This window comes from Dictyostelium discoideum (genome assembly GCF_000004695.1).
Source record: "Dictyostelium discoideum AX4 chromosome 1 chromosome, whole genome shotgun sequence".
NCBI classification, from domain to species: Eukaryota; Evosea; class Eumycetozoa; order Dictyosteliales; family Dictyosteliaceae; genus Dictyostelium; species Dictyostelium discoideum.
Window position 1 is genome coordinate 4,028,127 of NC_007087.3, and position 17,293 is coordinate 4,045,419.

At 22.6% G+C, this 17,293-nt stretch overlaps 9 protein-coding genes and 1 non-coding gene across 10 annotated transcripts in view; 5 read left to right on the forward strand and 5 right to left on the reverse strand.

Moving 5' to 3' along the window:
* Positions 1 to 622: 622 nt before the first annotated feature.
* On the forward strand, positions 623 to 1,142 carry pmpA (hypothetical protein; the record flags this gene model as incomplete). Its single annotated transcript, XM_641379.1, has 2 exons — positions 623 to 870; positions 974 to 1,142. 2 exons carry the CDS (start codon positions 623 to 625, stop codon positions 1,140 to 1,142), a joined length of 417 nt encoding a protein of 138 aa, XP_646471.1.
* Positions 1,143 to 1,254: 112 nt separating this feature from the next.
* On the reverse strand, positions 1,255 to 2,252 carry DDB_G0270016 (hypothetical protein; the record flags this gene model as incomplete). Its single annotated transcript, XM_641380.1, has 2 exons — positions 1,255 to 2,071; positions 2,161 to 2,252. The coding sequence occupies 2 exons, from the start codon at positions 2,250 to 2,252 to the stop codon at positions 1,255 to 1,257; spliced, it is 909 nt and encodes a 302-aa protein (XP_646472.1).
* Positions 2,253 to 2,416: 164 nt separating this feature from the next.
* Positions 2,417 to 3,457, reverse strand: DDB_G0270018 (hypothetical protein; the record flags this gene model as incomplete). The annotated part of the gene is made up of 2 exons (XM_641381.1): positions 2,417 to 3,269; positions 3,369 to 3,457. 2 exons carry the CDS (start codon positions 3,455 to 3,457, stop codon positions 2,417 to 2,419), a joined length of 942 nt encoding a protein of 313 aa, XP_646473.1.
* Positions 3,458 to 4,167: 710 nt separating this feature from the next.
* On the forward strand, positions 4,168 to 6,007 carry sf3a3 (C2H2-type zinc finger-containing protein; the record flags this gene model as incomplete). The annotated part of the gene is made up of 3 exons (XM_641382.1): positions 4,168 to 4,367; positions 4,460 to 4,608; positions 4,722 to 6,007. The coding sequence occupies 3 exons, from the start codon at positions 4,168 to 4,170 to the stop codon at positions 6,005 to 6,007; spliced, it is 1,635 nt and encodes a 544-aa protein (XP_646474.1).
* A 283-nt stretch (positions 6,008 to 6,290) lies between these two features.
* DDB_G0270702 (hypothetical protein) lies at positions 6,291 to 6,950 on the forward strand (the record flags this gene model as incomplete). Its single annotated transcript, XM_641383.1, has 3 exons — positions 6,291 to 6,375; positions 6,469 to 6,586; positions 6,677 to 6,950. 3 exons carry the CDS (start codon positions 6,291 to 6,293, stop codon positions 6,948 to 6,950), a joined length of 477 nt encoding a protein of 158 aa, XP_646475.1.
* Positions 6,951 to 7,273: 323 nt separating this feature from the next.
* DDB_G0270704 (hypothetical protein) lies at positions 7,274 to 10,427 on the forward strand (the record flags this gene model as incomplete). The annotated part of the gene is made up of 4 exons (XM_641384.1): positions 7,274 to 7,289; positions 7,462 to 7,747; positions 7,837 to 10,121; positions 10,222 to 10,427. 4 exons carry the CDS (start codon positions 7,274 to 7,276, stop codon positions 10,425 to 10,427), a joined length of 2,793 nt encoding a protein of 930 aa, XP_646476.1.
* A 144-nt stretch (positions 10,428 to 10,571) lies between these two features.
* Positions 10,572 to 10,833, reverse strand: rnu2g. The gene has a single exon. It is a non-coding gene (small nuclear RNA).
* A 333-nt stretch (positions 10,834 to 11,166) lies between these two features.
* Positions 11,167 to 12,474, reverse strand: DDB_G0270706 (hypothetical protein; the record flags this gene model as incomplete). Its single annotated transcript, XM_641385.1, has 1 exon — positions 11,167 to 12,474. One exon carries the CDS (start codon positions 12,472 to 12,474, stop codon positions 11,167 to 11,169), a length of 1,308 nt encoding a protein of 435 aa, XP_646477.1.
* A 714-nt stretch (positions 12,475 to 13,188) lies between these two features.
* DDB_G0270022 (cellular retinaldehyde-binding/triple function domain-containing protein) lies at positions 13,189 to 14,523 on the forward strand (the record flags this gene model as incomplete). The annotated part of the gene is made up of 1 exon (XM_641386.1): positions 13,189 to 14,523. The coding sequence occupies one exon, from the start codon at positions 13,189 to 13,191 to the stop codon at positions 14,521 to 14,523; it is 1,335 nt and encodes a 444-aa protein (XP_646478.1).
* A 237-nt stretch (positions 14,524 to 14,760) lies between these two features.
* The window catches only part of mgp2 (RhoGAP domain-containing protein), a gene marked incomplete at both ends in the record, with an annotated part of 2,779 nt that continues 246 nt past the window's right edge, over positions 14,761 to 17,293 (reverse strand). Inside the window, one exon of the mRNA XM_641387.1 lies at positions 14,761 to 17,293. This exon is cut by the window's right edge and continues 38 nt beyond it. Coding sequence (XP_646479.1) covers positions 14,761 to 17,293 — 2,533 coding nt within the window.

Sequence of the window (17,293 nt, forward strand, 5' to 3'; positions counted from 1 at the left end):
TATAAGGTAATAACTTTCTCTTTCTTTCTTTTTATTTTAAAATAAAAATAATTTTATTATAATTGTTTTTCTTTTAAAAAAAAAAAAAAAACAAAATCATTTTATTTTTATTTTATTTATTTTTATTTTTGTTTTTTATTTTTTTTATTTTTTTTTTTTTTTAAATACTCATATTTTTTTTTATTTTATTTTTTTTATATTTTCAATTATTATCTAAAATATAAAATCCTATTTCCTATCCCGACATTATAAAATTTTCAACATACAATAAATATAAAAAGTTTTAATATACAAATTATAAATCATATAATTTGTAAAATTAACAACCCACACCACACAAAAAAAAAAAAAAAAAACAAAAAAAAACCAGACCACTCCACTCTATTTATTTTTATAGTCTGAAATTGCCAAAATAATCAACACTTCATTATTTAATTTTTTTTATTATAATTTAATTAAATAAATATTTATATAAAATTTGTTTTTTTTTTTTTTTATTTTCCTGATATTAAAAAAAAAAAAAAGAAATTAGAAAAATCATTATATTAATAATTTAAAACGTTTAAAAAAAAAAAACAAATAAAGAAATAAAGAAATAAAAAAAAAAAAGAAACTTTAAAAAATGAGCCAATCAACTGCATATATTATTTTAAATATTTTAGTTATTTTAGCTGGTTGTTTTATAACAGCATGTGGTATTTATTTATTCGTTAATGGTTTATTCCATAGTATTATTGGATTTGTACTTGGTATTTATTATCTTTTGGCTGGTGTTTGTATTGTACTCCTCGAAATCGTCTTCCCACAAAAATTAGTAAATCTTTTTGGTTTTTATACATATTGGTTTGGTAAAGGTGCTCTTATTTCTTTGTAAGTATTAAAAAAATTAAAAAAAAAATATTAATTATTAATTAAAAAAAAAAATATTATTTATTAATTAAAATTTTTTTTTTTTTTTTTTTTTATAATATAGAATTGGTTTATTAATCCTTGGAAATAGTGGATTCTTTTTAGCAGCTGGTATTATTGTAATTGCCGTTGGTATTGTTTGTATGATTTTCCATTTCCTTTTAGGTTGTCCACGTCCATTAATAAATCGTAGTGTTGAAAGAAAACCAGAACCACAAGGTCAACATGCTTAATCAATTTTTTTAATTACTTTTTTAAAAAAAAAAAAAAAAAAAAAAAAAAGAAACAAGTCATGTTTTGTATATATATAATAAAAAAAAAAAAAAAAAAAAAAAAAAAACTTTATTATTTTAATTGTTGTTGTTGTAATTGTTCTAATTTAATTGATTTTAAATAATTTTTTGATTTTTCAGATTTTAAAAAATATTTAAATAAATTTGAAAATGGATAAAAATTTAATAATAAAAAAAAGTTTAATTCAAATGGTAAAGTTATTCTTTGTTTTCTATTTTCAATTGCAGATATGGTAGCTTTTGAAATTTGATCAATTGAAACTTTTGGTAAATATTTTCTTATAATTGGAAATTGATCATCATTGATATTATTATTTTGGAAATAGTCAGTTTTAATTTCACCTCCAATCACTTCCAATATATTAATACCAGTACCTGATAAATCAAATTTTAAACATTGAGTCAAACCCCTAATTGCCCATTTCGAACACGAATATCCAACACAACCCCCGATTGGTACTGACGAAACTGGTGTATTGATAATCACAATGGTCCCATCACCATTAAGTAGCATTGGTTTTAGTAATGAACTTATCATATTGAATGTAATTGAATATGATGATGAAATCAATTCATTACATTCTTTAAAAGATGTATCTTCAATATATTTCCAAGTACCTGATCCAGCACAGTTTACTAAAATTTCAACATATTGTCCAAATTTATTTGAAATATTTTCAATTTCTTGTTTACAATTTTTAAAATCTTCTTCTTTAGTTAAATCTGAACAAATATAATAACATTTTTCATTTCCAAATTGAATTTTAATATTTTCAATAATATTTTTTAATTTATTTTCATTTCTACCAATTAAAATAACTTTACAACCTTTTTTAGCAAATTCATTTGTAATACCTAATCCAATTCCACTTTTAATTTTTTCAAATAATAAAATTATTAATAATTTTATTTTATTTTAATTATTTCAATAAAATTATAATAATAATAATATATATACCTTGATGCACCAGTTACTACAATTAATTGATCAGATAATTTAATTTTATTATTATTACTAAAAATTAAATTTTTTAAAAAACTAAATACCATTTTTTTATTTTTTAACAAAAAAAAAAACAAAAAAAAAAAAAAAAAATTAAAAAAATGATTAGGAAAAATTATTAAAAAACAGATAATTTTTAACACCTTTTTTACCCACTTTTTTTTTTTTTTTTTTTTTTTTATTATTATTTTTTTTTTTTTTTTTTTTTATTTTATTCTTGTTTATTATTATTTATATTATGAAATTGTTGTTGTTTTAATTTAAATTGTTGTTGTTTTAATTTAATTTCAATTAAACGATTTCTTGATTTTTCAGAGAGTAAAAGATATTTTAATAAAATTGAGAATGGGAAAAAAGCGAAATATTTTGCAACATTTAACATTAATGGTAGGATTAACTTTTGTTTTCTATTTTCAATTGCTTTGATTGTACCTTTTGCAACTTGATCAACTGTTACCTTTGGTACGAATTTACTGAGTAATGGGAAAGAGTCATCGCCGATACCGTTGTGTTGGAAATACTCGGACTTAGTTTCACCGGGTATCACCTCCAACACATTGACACCGGTGCCACGTAAATCGATTCTCAAACATTCTGTAAACCCTTTTAAAGCCCATCTCGAGCACGCATACCCAATACAACCACCCCAAACATTCACAGAAACTGGCGAATTAATATTCACAATAGTGCCCTCGCCATGAAGTAGCATTGGCTCCAATAGCAGTCTTGTCATATTAAATGCCGCGAAATAGGGTAACGACATCATATCATTACATTCCTTAAACGATGTCTCTTCAATGAATTTCCAATTACCTGCACCTGCACAATTAACTAATATTTCCACATATTGACCATTATCATTTGAAATTTTACCAATCTCTTTTAAACAATTATTTAAATCTTCCTCTTTTGATAAATCTGCACTTATATAATAACATTGATTATTACCATATTCAATTTTAATATTTTCAATTATTTCTTTTAATTTATTTTCATTTCTTGCAATTAATATAACTTTACTACCTTTTTTTGCTAATTCTTTTGTAATTTCTAAACCTATTCCACTTTTTTTTTTTTTTTTTTTTTTTTTTTTTTAAAAAAAATAATCAATAATTAAAAAATGAAAAAAATGAAAAAAATAAAAGGGAGTAATTAATATTTACCTTGATGCACCAGTTACAACAACTAATTTATCAAATAATATTAATTTTTTAAAACCAAAAACTAAATAATTTAATAAACTTAATACCATTTTTTTTATTTTTTTTATTTACTTTAATTTTTTTATTTTTTTTTATTATTTTATTTTATTTTTTATTCTTTTTTTTTTTTTTTTTTTTTTTGTAGTAAAAAGTAGATTGTGGAATGAAAAAAAAAAAAAATAAAAAATAAAAAATAAGTAACACAAAAAAAAAAAAAAAAATAAAAAATAAAAAAAAAAAAATAAAAAATAAAATTTATGTTCAACCCAATTTATATTATACCGAAAATATCTTAGCCCATTTTTATCCAAAATTTTATTTTTGTTTAATTATGCCATCGCAAACAATTTTTTTTTTTTTTTCCCCAACCTCCTAAAAATCATTGAATAAAATAATCAATAAAAAAAGTGTAATTATTATTATTGTTTTATTTTTATTTGTTCATTTTATTTTATTTTTTCCTTTTTGATAAAAATTTTAAATTAAAAAAATAAATAATTGAACTGTTTTTTGATAGAAATAATATTATTTTTAAATTAATCAAACAATTGTCCGATCATGATTAATTTTCAATAAAAAAAAAAAAAAAAAATTTAAAAAAAAAATTTAAAAAAATGAAAAAAAAAAAAAAATTAAAAAAAATGGAAAAAAATATTCGTTAATTTCATTTATTTTTAAATTTCAACAATAGGAACAAGGAAAAAAAAAATAACAACAACAACAATAATAATTAAATAAACCATATTTATATATTAAAAGAATGTCATCATCATTACTAGAAAAGACTAGAAATTTACATGAGAATTTTGAAAGATATGAATTATTAATTGAAAATGAAATGAAAACAGAACCTAAAACAACTAAAGAAAGAGTACTTCAAAGTCATAGAGTTAATCATTATTTAAATTCTTCAATTGAATGTTCAAAATCATTAATAAATATATATACAGATTCTGATCAGTATGTAATTAAATAAATACTACATTATTTATTCTTTAGAATATATATACATACATATATACTAACATATTATTATAATTTTTAATTTTTAGTTCAAGAAAAGATGAATTAACATCAATTTCAGGATTTGGTACAGATTTATATAGTTCATTCTATGAAAAATTAAGAGAAATTAAAGATTATCATCGTAAATTTCCAAATTTAAAAGAAGAAAGAAATAATGAACCTTTAATTTTTACTCGTAAGTACATATATATTCATATATATATATATATAATCATTCTTTAAAAAATTATTAATATTAATATAATATAATATAATTATTTTATTTTTTTTTTTAAAAAAAAAAAAAAGCATCAATTTCATTTACAGGTAATGAAATGAATGGTAAATTTTTAGATTTAAATGAAAATTATGAAAAGTATATAAATTTATCATTTAATAGAAATAAATCAATCAATTTAGATTATTTAACATATTTAACAAGTTATTATAAATTTCAATATAATGATATCAATCGTATGAAATCTCCACAATATAAGGATTATTTAGAATCAGTTTATAAATATTTAATTCATTTCATTGAAAGAACTCAACCATTATTTGAATTACAATCTTCAATAACTAAATCAGAGAATGAATTTATTGAAAAATGGAATAATAATGAATTTGATCCAATTGAAAATAATAATAATAATAACAATAATAATAATAATAATAATAATAATAATAATAATAATAATAATAATAATAATAATAATAATAATAATAATAATAATAATAATAATAATAATAATAATAATAGTAATGTAAATAGTAATAATAACCAAGATGATAAATTATTTTGTAAAGCGTGTAAAAAATTATTTACTTCTGAAAATGTTTTTAATGGTCATTTAAAAGGTAAAAAGCATATACAAAATGAAGAAAAAATGAATACTAATAAAGATAATAAAGATGGTGATAGTAATAATAATAATAATAATAATAATGAAAAATGGTATAATAAATTAAAATCAAGAAAAGATAATACAATGTTTGAATATAAAATTAATAGATTATCAGAATATTTATCGGATCAGATTGAATCAACTAAAGAGAATGTTTTAAAGAAACAATCAAGAAGTTATACAGAGGTTGTTGATGGTGTTATGGTTGGTGGTGTGGGTGATGATGAGGAAGAGGATGAGGAGGTGAATATTGATGATTTGGAAGTAGATGTTGAAGTTTCAAAATTAAAGATTGCAAATTATCCAGTAGATTGGAGTGGTAAACCAATTCCATATTGGGTTTATCGTTATTTAGAACTTGGTGTAGAATATAAATGTGAAATCTGTGGTAATCAATCTTACTGGGGTAGAAAGGCTTATGAAAAACATTTCCAAGAGACAAGACATTCCTATGGTATGTCAAGTATTGGTGTACCAAATACAACTCATTTTCATGAAATCACTAAAATTAAAGATGCCCTCGAACTTTGGTCAAAAATTAAAAATCAAACAAATCAACAACAATTTAAATCTGATCGTGATGAAGAATATGAAGATGAAACTGGTAATGTTATGAGTAAAAAGAATTATGATCTTTTAGTTAAACAAGGTATTATTAATCCAAATCAAAAGAAACGTTCTCATTATTAAAAATAAATTTTAAAAATTAAAATTAAAATTAAAAATAAAAATTAAAAATAAAAATAAAAAAATAATTAAAATATCAATGATCAAAAATATCTAAAAAATTAAAAATAAAAATAAATTAAAAAAAAAGAAAAATCATCAAAAAAAAAAATAAAAAAATATCTTTGCAAATATCTTTGCAAATATCTTTGGGAAAAAAAAAAGAATATTCTTTTTTTTAATCAAAAAAACCATTTTTTTTTTTTTTTTATTTCATCAATTCACATATCAAAAATAATAAAACACAATGAAACAAAATATTTTATCATTATTTTTTTTATTTTATTGTTTATTTTTAAATACATTTACAAAATCTATTTCTGTAATTGAAAGTAAATAACTTTATTATTATTATTATTATTATTATAAAATCTAAAAAAAAAAAATAAAAAAAAATATCTAATTTAAATTATTATTATTTTCAGAACAAGGGTTGGATGTAATATGTATAGCATATAATATAACTACAGATGTTAATTTTGATTATTGTTCTATACCAAATATTATAGGTTGTGACTCTTCAAACTCTTCAGTTAAATATTTGTAATTATTTAATTTTTAAATCTATTTATTATTATTATTTTTTTTTTTTTTTTTTTTTTTACTAATTAAAAAATAATTAAAAAAAAAAAGGAATTTAATAGGTGATAGTTCAAATATGACACCCTTCCCAAACAATACAATTGGAAATTTGCCTTTTTTATATGAATTAAAAATATCAAATTCAATTTTATGGGATTTTTTCGATGGAATAGGAACTTTTTTAAATAAAGTAACATTAAATAATACAATTTTATACCCAACATTCCCTGAAGATACTAAATCTATTAAACAATTAAGCTTATATGACACTCAATTTTCTGGTAACATAAATTCATCCCTCATATTAAACTATCGAGTCTTGTAATTATTTATTATTATTATTATTATTATTATTATTATTATTATTATTATTATTATTATTATTATTATTATTATTATTATTATTATTATTATTATTATTATTATTATTATTATTATTATTATTATTATTATTATTATTATTATTATTAATTATTAATTATTAATTATTAATTATTTTTTTTTTTTAAAAAAAAAAAAGCGAATTAATTTATACGGATGGTAGCTTAATGAGAGATTATTTATTTATTGAAAATGATGTGGGTTCCGGTTCAAGTTGTGATAAAATAATAGTTACAGTTAATAATTTCTTTAAATTGAATTATTTTAATGGATGTAGTCAAGTGTATGTATAATTGGTAAAAACTGATGTTATGTTCTTAATTTTTTATTTTTTTATTTTTTTATTTTTTTTTTTCATATTTTACATACCAATTTACCTTACTTTTTTTTTTTTATAAATTTTTATTTATTAATATGTTTTTTTGAAATTAATTATCTTAGGACATTTATTTTAGGGGAATATTTTAATGATTTTAATTTAACAAAGATCCAACAATTTAAAGGAGGTAATTTTACAATTATTGATGATGGACTTTTTAACAAACCATTTTTAATTAATGAAAAACAAATGGTAAATTCAAATTTTCACTTTACTATATTCAAAAATATTCAATTTAATTTTACTGGAGATGGCTACGTAGGATTTAAAAACCCCCAATCAATCTTATTTATTGAAAATTGTTCAGGTTTATCAAATTCTCCTATTGAAATTAAATTTGACTTATTTTCATTTAAAAATATGTATGTTTTTTAGATTAAATTATTATTTTATTTTCCAAAATTAATTTTAAATTTTAAAAATTTTTTATACTAATTTTTTAAAAAATTAGAGTATTATCTAAATTAAATTTAACAATATTACCAGAAGCTTCTTTTTTTGAAAAATTTTTTTTAATTGATCTTAGTAATAATAAATTTTCAGGACCATTACCAGAATTAATATTACCAAGTTATAGTAATTTTTCAGTGAAAAATATAGTTTTAAAAGGAAATAACCTATCAGGAAGTATACCACAAAGTTATTGTTATCATTATGTTGATTTATCAGATAATCAATTATCTGGTGATTTACCAATGTGCTTTATATGTAGTTTAAAAAGTTCAATCTTTAGAGAGACAGTAAATGGTAATAATTTTTCAAATTATCAATCAGGTCAAACAAATGAATTTCCACAATGTTCAGGCATTACTTTCACAGCTGTTGCAAAGGGTAATTCACCTGTCACCGATTTTGTAACTGGTACAAATTTTGGTTGGAATAATGCATTTGAAATAGATAATATATTTTCAACACCAGATTGTAGATTATTTATTACAATTCCAAACTATGAATTAAGTACAAAATTATATTATATTACAATTGATCAAATAAAACAAGCAAATTATAAATCAAATGTATTGTTTGTTGTTCCAAATTTAAATGTATCGTTACCAATTGAAATTATACCACCAAAAGTTAATATTATGGCTTGCAGTCCAACGAATGGTCAATACGAAGTATATTGTTCACTTTTTGGTGTTGGTTTTGTATATGTTTCAAACGCATATCAAAATTTAGTCTCAGTTTATTTAGATAATTATAATTGTAATGTAACATCTGTCTCTACTGGTGCAATTCATTGTATAATTACAACAAGATTATTTGATAATAAAAATTATACAGTTTTAATTTTAAATACATATTCAGGATTATCAACTACATTTCAATATTCTCATTCCCTTTCCCATGGGTTTTTAATTTCATCAATAATTTCACCACCAAGACGCGGAGGTATTGTAACAATGACTGGAGTTTTTACAAATTCAACCTCCAATGACTCAGTTATGATTGGTAATAATTTATGTCCAATTCAGTCTGTTAATATATCACATTTAACATGTGTCATTGGTCCAGGTGAAGGACCATTAAATATTAATATTACTAATACAATTTTAGGTTATTATTTAGTTGAAAATATATTCTTTTATCAAGATGATCCAAAACAATGTTTAGAATCATCAGAATGTAATAAAATTAATGGTGGAGGAGTTTGTAATCCAATAACTGGTAAATGTGAATGCTCAAATTATTATCAAGGATTGGATTGTTCATTCGTTTCACATTTTGTTTCATCAATTATACCATCAACCACCAATGGGGGTAATACAACATTATTTGGATGGTTTGGAAATAATCATTTTAATGCAAAAGTTTTAATTGGTAATAAAGAATGTTATCCAATTTATAAAATAAACTCAACAACATTAACATGTTTAGCGCCACCAGCCACTGGATTATATTCAATTAATATTACACAAAATTTAATTGAATATTCTTTACCAAACTCTTATCAATATATACCAATAAAAAGAAATTGTCCAAATGATTGTACTTCAACTGTTAATGGTGTATGTAATCATGATTCAGGTTATTGTTATTGTTTAACAAATTGGTATGGTTTTGATTGTAGTATCTATGTAATAAAAAATAATTCCATCTCACCTCCAACCAATACAACTATTGACCCTGGAACTGGTATAACTAATATTACAAATGAATATACACAATTCCAAATTTCAATTTTAAAATTAATTGAATTGAATTTAAATAATTTACAAGTTAATCAATATTTATTAAATGATAAATGGATATTTTCAAATAATAGTAATAATAATAATAATATTTTTACATTTATTCAAACAATACAAAATTTTACATGTAATATTACCTATATAATTGAAGAAGTTAAAGAGAATAAAAATATAACATTTGCTGGTATTGAATATTTATTAGATCAAGGTTCAATTAAAATGACAGTTTCAATTGAAAATTATTCATATAAAAGTAGTTTAAATACATTACAACTTCAAATGAAATCTTCAACATTAGAAATACCATCATTAAATAAAAATGATGATGATTGTAATAGTGGTGAAGTTGAAATTGGAAATAAAAATGATCAAGATAATTCATTAAATTTTATAACAATTAAAAAAGATGATAAATTATTATCAGGTAGATTTATTAATAAAGTAGAATCTGATGGTAGACCAACAATTATTTCAACAAATGTAATTTTAAAAGATAAAGATTCAATTATTATTGGAATGAATTTACCACATTGTACCACAAAATGTTTAATAGATCCTGGTAATTATTATTTTATTATTATTATTATTATTGTCATCACAATCATATATATTAATTTCTATTTATTTATTTTTTTATTTTATAGATTTCTCTTTAATAATAACTCCAAACTTTGAAACTGAATGTTCAGAATCAAATAAAAGACCATGGCTAATTCCTGTTGCTGTAGTTGTCCCAGTTGTTGGTATTTCAATTATTGTTACAGTTTATTATTTTTATAAAAAACAAATAGTTGAAAAAGGATTCACAAGAAAATTAAAAATGGTTGAATTATTAAATAAAAAAAATTAAATACATATATTTACTTATAAAAAATTTTTTTTTTTTTTTTTATTGGTTTATTCTGGAAATAATTTAAAAAAGTTTTTAATTATTCCATACAAACTAAATTTTTTTTTTTTTTTTTTTTTTTTTTTTTCTTTAAATTTAAATAGGGAGAGGTAGTACTCTTTTTTATTGACTCTGAAATGGTGCGATACAGAGCGAATACAACTTTAGATGTAATGAATAAAGGCATGCCGATATTATTATAATAACATCTAAAAACCTCGAATAAAAAATAAGATTAAGTTCGAAAGCTATCACTTAGATAGCAGAACGATTTTAAGCGTTCTAGAACAGATACTACACTTGATTAAAGCTATTACGCTTCAAGAAGATTTTTGTGACTTTATTGCTTTTTTAAGGCAAAAAAAGTGATTTTAAAAGTTTTTAATTTCTTCATTTTTATATTCAACTTTTAAAAAATAATAATTTTGGGAAAAAAAAATCATCACTTTAAAAAATTACAACAAATAATGAAATTTCAAAAATAAAAATTTTTTTTTTTTTAATGAGAATAAAATCTAAATCGAAAACTTTTTTTTTTATTTAATTACCCTTAAGAAAAAATTAAATGTGAAAATAAATGTTATATTTATTTTAGTATTGTTTTTTTTTTATTTCTTAATGCACCATTTGGTTTTATCTAATTTTATAAACTAAAAAAAAAAAAAATTTATTTTTGGAATTAGTTAAATTTAAAAAAAATTTAAATTAAAATATAATTAATACTTACATCTTTGGTATATTCACCCAAAACTTTTGTAAATTCCTCAATGGAATTGATGTTTTGTAGATCACCATGTTTATTTTCAGTTAAGAGAATACAATAGATAAGATGATCTTGGCAATCTGGATGATATTTAATGATTTTTGAGTCTGTATCACTTGGAAAAGCTTTACATATTTTTTTATTAATTTCATTATAATCTTTATCATCATGACCTTCTTCGCTATCACTTTGATCGCCTTCGATTTTATTTGGGAATTTAAATGGTTCTAAATCATCTTTAATTTTAACTTCTTTCAATTGAATGATGTTTTCATTTTTAATAAATTTCAATTTTTTATAAAGTTCTTTTACTAAATCAATATTTTTTAAATCGATATATATCTTATCTGGGAAAGGTGCGAGTATTGATGTTGGTTCGATAACGGTATTTTGTGTTATAGCAGTTATCGTTTCTTTCCCATCTTTATTTTTTGATGAGGTAACTGTTAATGTTGATTCAACATAGATATCTTTAAACAATTGGTAAGATTTGGATTTTTCAAAGCTACAAGTGACATCATTATCATCACATAAAATAATTTCCCCATTGATTGATGGAAACACATTGAAATCGAATAACTCTGATTTGTATTTATTTGTTGTAGTTTGATCCTTAAGTTGGGTTAATAGTGGAATATAAACATTGTCATAACCATAATTATATTCATTTGAAAATAATTTATCTTCATCTTTTTCATTATTGTAAACGATAATAAATGGATTCAAATGATAGTATTTTTCATCATCTCCATAACCTTTAACCTTGGTTTCAAAGTCTAGCTTTCTGTTACCTAAAATTTCTTTGAGATTATTTGGATATTTAGTTATTAATCCGTTTAAATTCAACTTTTGACCTGCAATGCTATTTAATCTTAATGATTCTTTTTTAAGATATTGATTATTCTCTGGGTGTCTAATTATACCAACTCTTCTGTAAAAGTATTCAGAAAGATATTTCATTTTATCACTACAAAAAGCACCACCTCCACGTGCCTCTTGCTTTCCATGCCAATTTAAATCACCAAAGCAAATAGTCCCACCACCGCCACCGCTATCTACTTTATCTATATTATTGAATTGATAAGAAATTTTAGAATGGTCACTTCCTGAATCAGCACTAATAACTTTTGACCAAGGTTTCGAATCTGTAAGAAAGATAAATTGATTCAACTGCTTGAGAAATTGCATTTTCACCTTTTGTAATCTTTGTTTGAGTATGGACCATTGTTTCAAAATTATTACCATTTTAAAATTATCTATATAATGCCAAATTATAAAAAATTTAATTTTTTCCTTGTGGGTTTCTTCAATTTTTTCATTATACTCTTTATAAAGGTTTTTATTTGTTGTTTGAATGAAGTATCTCCCTTTATCACTTTCATAAATTTTATTATAGTGAACATTTGATTCAAGAGGATTTAGAGTCGGGTTTGATGATGTAATTTCTTGGTTTAGAATTAATTCTGCCTATTTTTTAAGAATATTGAATTGTCCAATTATTTTTTTTTTATTTTTTTTTTTTTTTCATTTCTATTATTTTTATTATTTTATTATTATTTCTTTTATTATTTTTTTTTGTAATTAATCGAAACAAAGAGAACTGAGACTTAAACTCTTGTAAAAAATGTTAAGAAAAAAAAAAAAAAAAAAAAAAAAAAAAAAAAAAAAAAAAAAATTCATACAAAATAAAAATACTATGGATATTCAGTCCACCAAATGATTGCGATCAAAAATTAAAAATAAAAAAAAAATAAAAAAAATAACTGAAATTATTTTTTTTAATTTTCCCAGTGGTTTTGATCATCAATTTTTTCATTTTTTAAATTAATTTTTATTTTTATTTTTATTTTTAATTTTTTTTATTTTTTTTTTAATTAATTAAAAAAGTCTCCCACATTTTTTTTTTTTTTATTTCATTTTCTTTCACAGCAGTTAATAAGTTAAATTAAAAAAAAAAAAATGAGTGGATTTATTAAAGATTTATCTCAACCTCAAAGTGAAGCTTTAAATCAATTTAAAGAATATTTAAATAAAAAAGAAACAATTGTGCAAATTAAATCAGATATTAAAAATAAATTACCAACAACTACAACAACTACAACAACTACTAATACAGAAACAGAAGAATCATCATCATCATCATCACCATCATCAAAAGAAGAAGAAAAACACTTAAAAATTTGGAATATTAATTTAGAAAATGATTCAAAAGAGCGTGATATTATTTTATTAAAATTTTTACGTGCTAGAGAATTTAAAATTGAAAATTCAAAACAAATGTTAATTGATTGTTTAATTTGGAGAAAACAAAATCAAGTAGATGATTATGAAAAGATAGTTAATGAAGCATTTCCAGACTATTATAAAAACATTGGTACCATTTTCAAGACTGATAAAGAGGGTAGACCAGTAATGATCAATCATTACCATGCAATTAATCCAGATGTTATTTTCAAAGATGGTGTGGACCAATTTGTTCGTTGGAAAGTCCAACAAATGGAAATCGCCATTAGGGATACACTCATCCCATCGCAATGGGAAATTGAAGATTTAATAGTCATTCACGACTATAAAGATTGCTCATTCTTTAGAATGGATCCACGTATAAAACAAGCATCTAATCAAACCATTCAAACCCTTCAAAATAACTACCCAGAATTTTTAGCTCGTAAATTCTTTATTAACATCCCATGGTTAATGGAGAAGTTGTTCTCAATTTTCACAGTATTCACATCAGAGCGTACAAAAAGCAAATTCATAATTTGTTCTGGAAATTATCGGGAAAAACTTTTAAAATATATTGAAGCAGATTCAATCGCTCCAAAATTATCTGGTTTCGAAGATAACCAATCACCAATTTTAAATATTAAAATCAAACCTCAAAAATCACATTCAATTCAATTAGGTAAACTTGATGCTGATAAAACTATTGAATGGGAATTTTGTACAAATGAGATTGATTCTGAAATTGGTGCTAAAATTTTAATTGAACCAAATAACCAACCAACAACTTCTAATGATATTTTATATTTTAATAATAATAGTAATAATAATAATAATAATAATAATTCACCAACACCAAGTAATAGTAATTATCCATTCAATTGTTTTCTTTCAATTGAACCAAGAGAATTTAATAGTGGTTCAATTCAAATTGAAGATGATTCTTATTATACTTTAGTTTTTAATAATCATTTAAATAAACAATGTGATTTATTTTATCGTATAACTATAAAATCAAAAACAACTCATTCTTCAACTACAACTTCAACAATCGAAACTTTAGGAAATTAAAATTAAAAATAAAAAAAATAAAAAAAAAAGATAATAATAAAGATTTTTTTAATAAACACTAATTCTTTTAGATTTCTTTTATTCTTTATCCTTTTTTTTAATATTAATACAACTTTTTTTATTTTTTTTTTCTTTTTTTAATAAATTATTTAATTTTTTTGGTTAAAAAAAACTATTTTTGTTTTGTTTTGTTTTGTTTTAAATGAATCTCTATAGCTATAAAATATACATTATCTTCTAAAAATTAATAAATTGGTCCAACTTTTTCATTAAATCTTCACTTGATATGTTAGATGCTGTTGGTGGTGATGATGTAACTGGTGTTGTTTTGTCTGTTGTTATTGTTGTGGTTGTCGCTGTTGTTGTTGGTGTTGTTATTGTTGTTGGTGTTGTTGTTGTTGCTATTCTTATTGATGGTGTTGTTTCTTGTGTAAATTGGTCCAATTTTTTCATTAGTTCATCTGTTGATTTAGTTGATGCTAATGGTGGTGATGATGTAAGTGGTGTTGTTCTGTCTGGACTACTTGTTTTTATTGTTGATGTCGATACTGCTGGTATTGTTGCTGTTGTTGGTGATGTTGTTGTTGTTGGTGTTGTTGTTGGTGTTGTTGTTGTTGGTGTTGCTGCTGCTGGTTTTATTATAACTGGTGATATTATTGTTTTCTCTGGACCTGCTGTTGTGGTTGTTGTTGTTGTTATTCCTGTTGCTGTTGTGGTTGTTGTTGTTGTTCCTGCTGCTATTGATGATGATAATGTAATAGTTGGTTCAGCAGATGGTTTTGGTGCAGGTTTAATTCTAACCCAACCAAGTGTTTGAGTTCTTGGTCCTCTAGGTTTTGATGCAGTTGTTGGTGAACCTGTTGGCGTTGTTGTTGAATTTGATGATGATGAATTAGACTCATTACCACTACCACTATTATGATCATCGTTCAAAGGTGGTAAAGTTTCAATAGTTGTAACGACTGATTGTGAAGGTAAAGTTGAACTTTCAATATTTGGACTATTATTTGAATAATTAACAACTATATTACTATTACTTCCACTACCTATGCTAATATTACTTGTATTTGTATTACTATTATTATTATCATCATTTGATAATTGATCCAAATCATTTAATTCTTCAATATCTTCAGAATCATTAATTGCATCAGACATTGAAATTGGTAAATTAAGGAATTCATTTGTATTTAAAGGTGGTGGTATTTGTTTAATTAAAGTTTCAACGAATAATCTTTCATTGGGTACATTGTTTAACATTACATTTGCATCGGTTGAAGTACAACGTAAGATACAAGGTGCGAAAACCATAGCTAAATTACTAGTGCCCATTTTACTATGAGCAACAAATTCGAATTTTGTGAAAATCTGTAAGAAATTAATTAGATAACATAATACACGTTGATTTATGATTGGTATGGTTTTAACGATTGCAATTGCATTGGTTGGTGTATCAATGCATTGTTGATAGAGTGAATCTGGTATTAAGGCAGTTGGTATATCACGTAACCACTGTTTTAATAATGCTGCTGGTGTTCTAACATCATCGATATTGGATAGATTGAAATCAGCCTTATCAATTCTAAGACGAGTTTCTTTAATGGTTGAAATGATACCAGGTACACGAAATATACCCTCGGTTACATGACCTTTCATTTGTGCGATTCTAGTTGACAACACTTGTAAAACGTATGGTACTTCCAATGTTGGATGATTATCCTTTTGTCTATTCATTAATTCATCCAATGATACCTTAAATGATGCAGTTGGTAAAATTGGTTCATCCTTTTTAGTACCACCAATACCACCATTTAAATATGGATTTAAATTACCACTACTTGTATTATTTGCTGTTGCTGTATTATTATTACTACTTCTTGAAAATTGTGATAAAATTTTATTATTCCAAGTTAATGATATTGTTTTCTTTGTTAATTTACCTTCAATATAAGGTTCATATTGAAATGGTTGGGCCAATTGTTTTTTCATTAAATTCTTTCTAATAAATTCTTGAACATCATTAGTGATATCGATCATTTCAACTGATTTCTTTACAAATTCATAATTTTGTTGATAGGCTGAAGGCAACTCTATCAATACCGATACTAAATTTGTGAAATAACTTTTAGAGAAATGACTATGTGATATGACGAAATGCTCGAAATCGTTGAGTATCTTTGGTAATTTCTCAGTGTTGTAGAGATGTTGGAAATCATTTGTCGCTTTAATTTGTTCACGATATTCTTCATCGCAATTTGAGAAATCCTGTTCACAACGTTGAATACGTCTTTCAATCTTTGAAATGTTATTTAAATCTGAATCAGAGGGTTGCTGTTGTTGTTGGTGGTCCAATTGCTCACGATATTCTCTGAGTTCCATTCTACTTGATTCTAAATCCTTACCTGCTTTATCATATTTAAATTGTGATTTCTTCAATTCGTCAACCATCTCTTTCATATCCTGTTTAAGTTTTATACCCTCTTGTAGGATCTTCTTTCTTTTAGTCTCCATATCTTTAATCATCGCTTGAAGTGGTTGAATCACTTTATTCAATATAGAGGTATTCAATAGAGTATGTTGCTCAGATTCCATCATTGATGAATTTATTATCTTTTTCCAACTTGAATTATAACTTATAGCATTGATTGATGTACTTTCATCAATTGTCATCATGGTTTTTAATGATAATTTCTCTAATTTCTTTGAATGTTGTTCTTCTAATTCTGCTTTCTTTTTAAAAAAGTTTAATATATTTTTTGATTGTATTAAA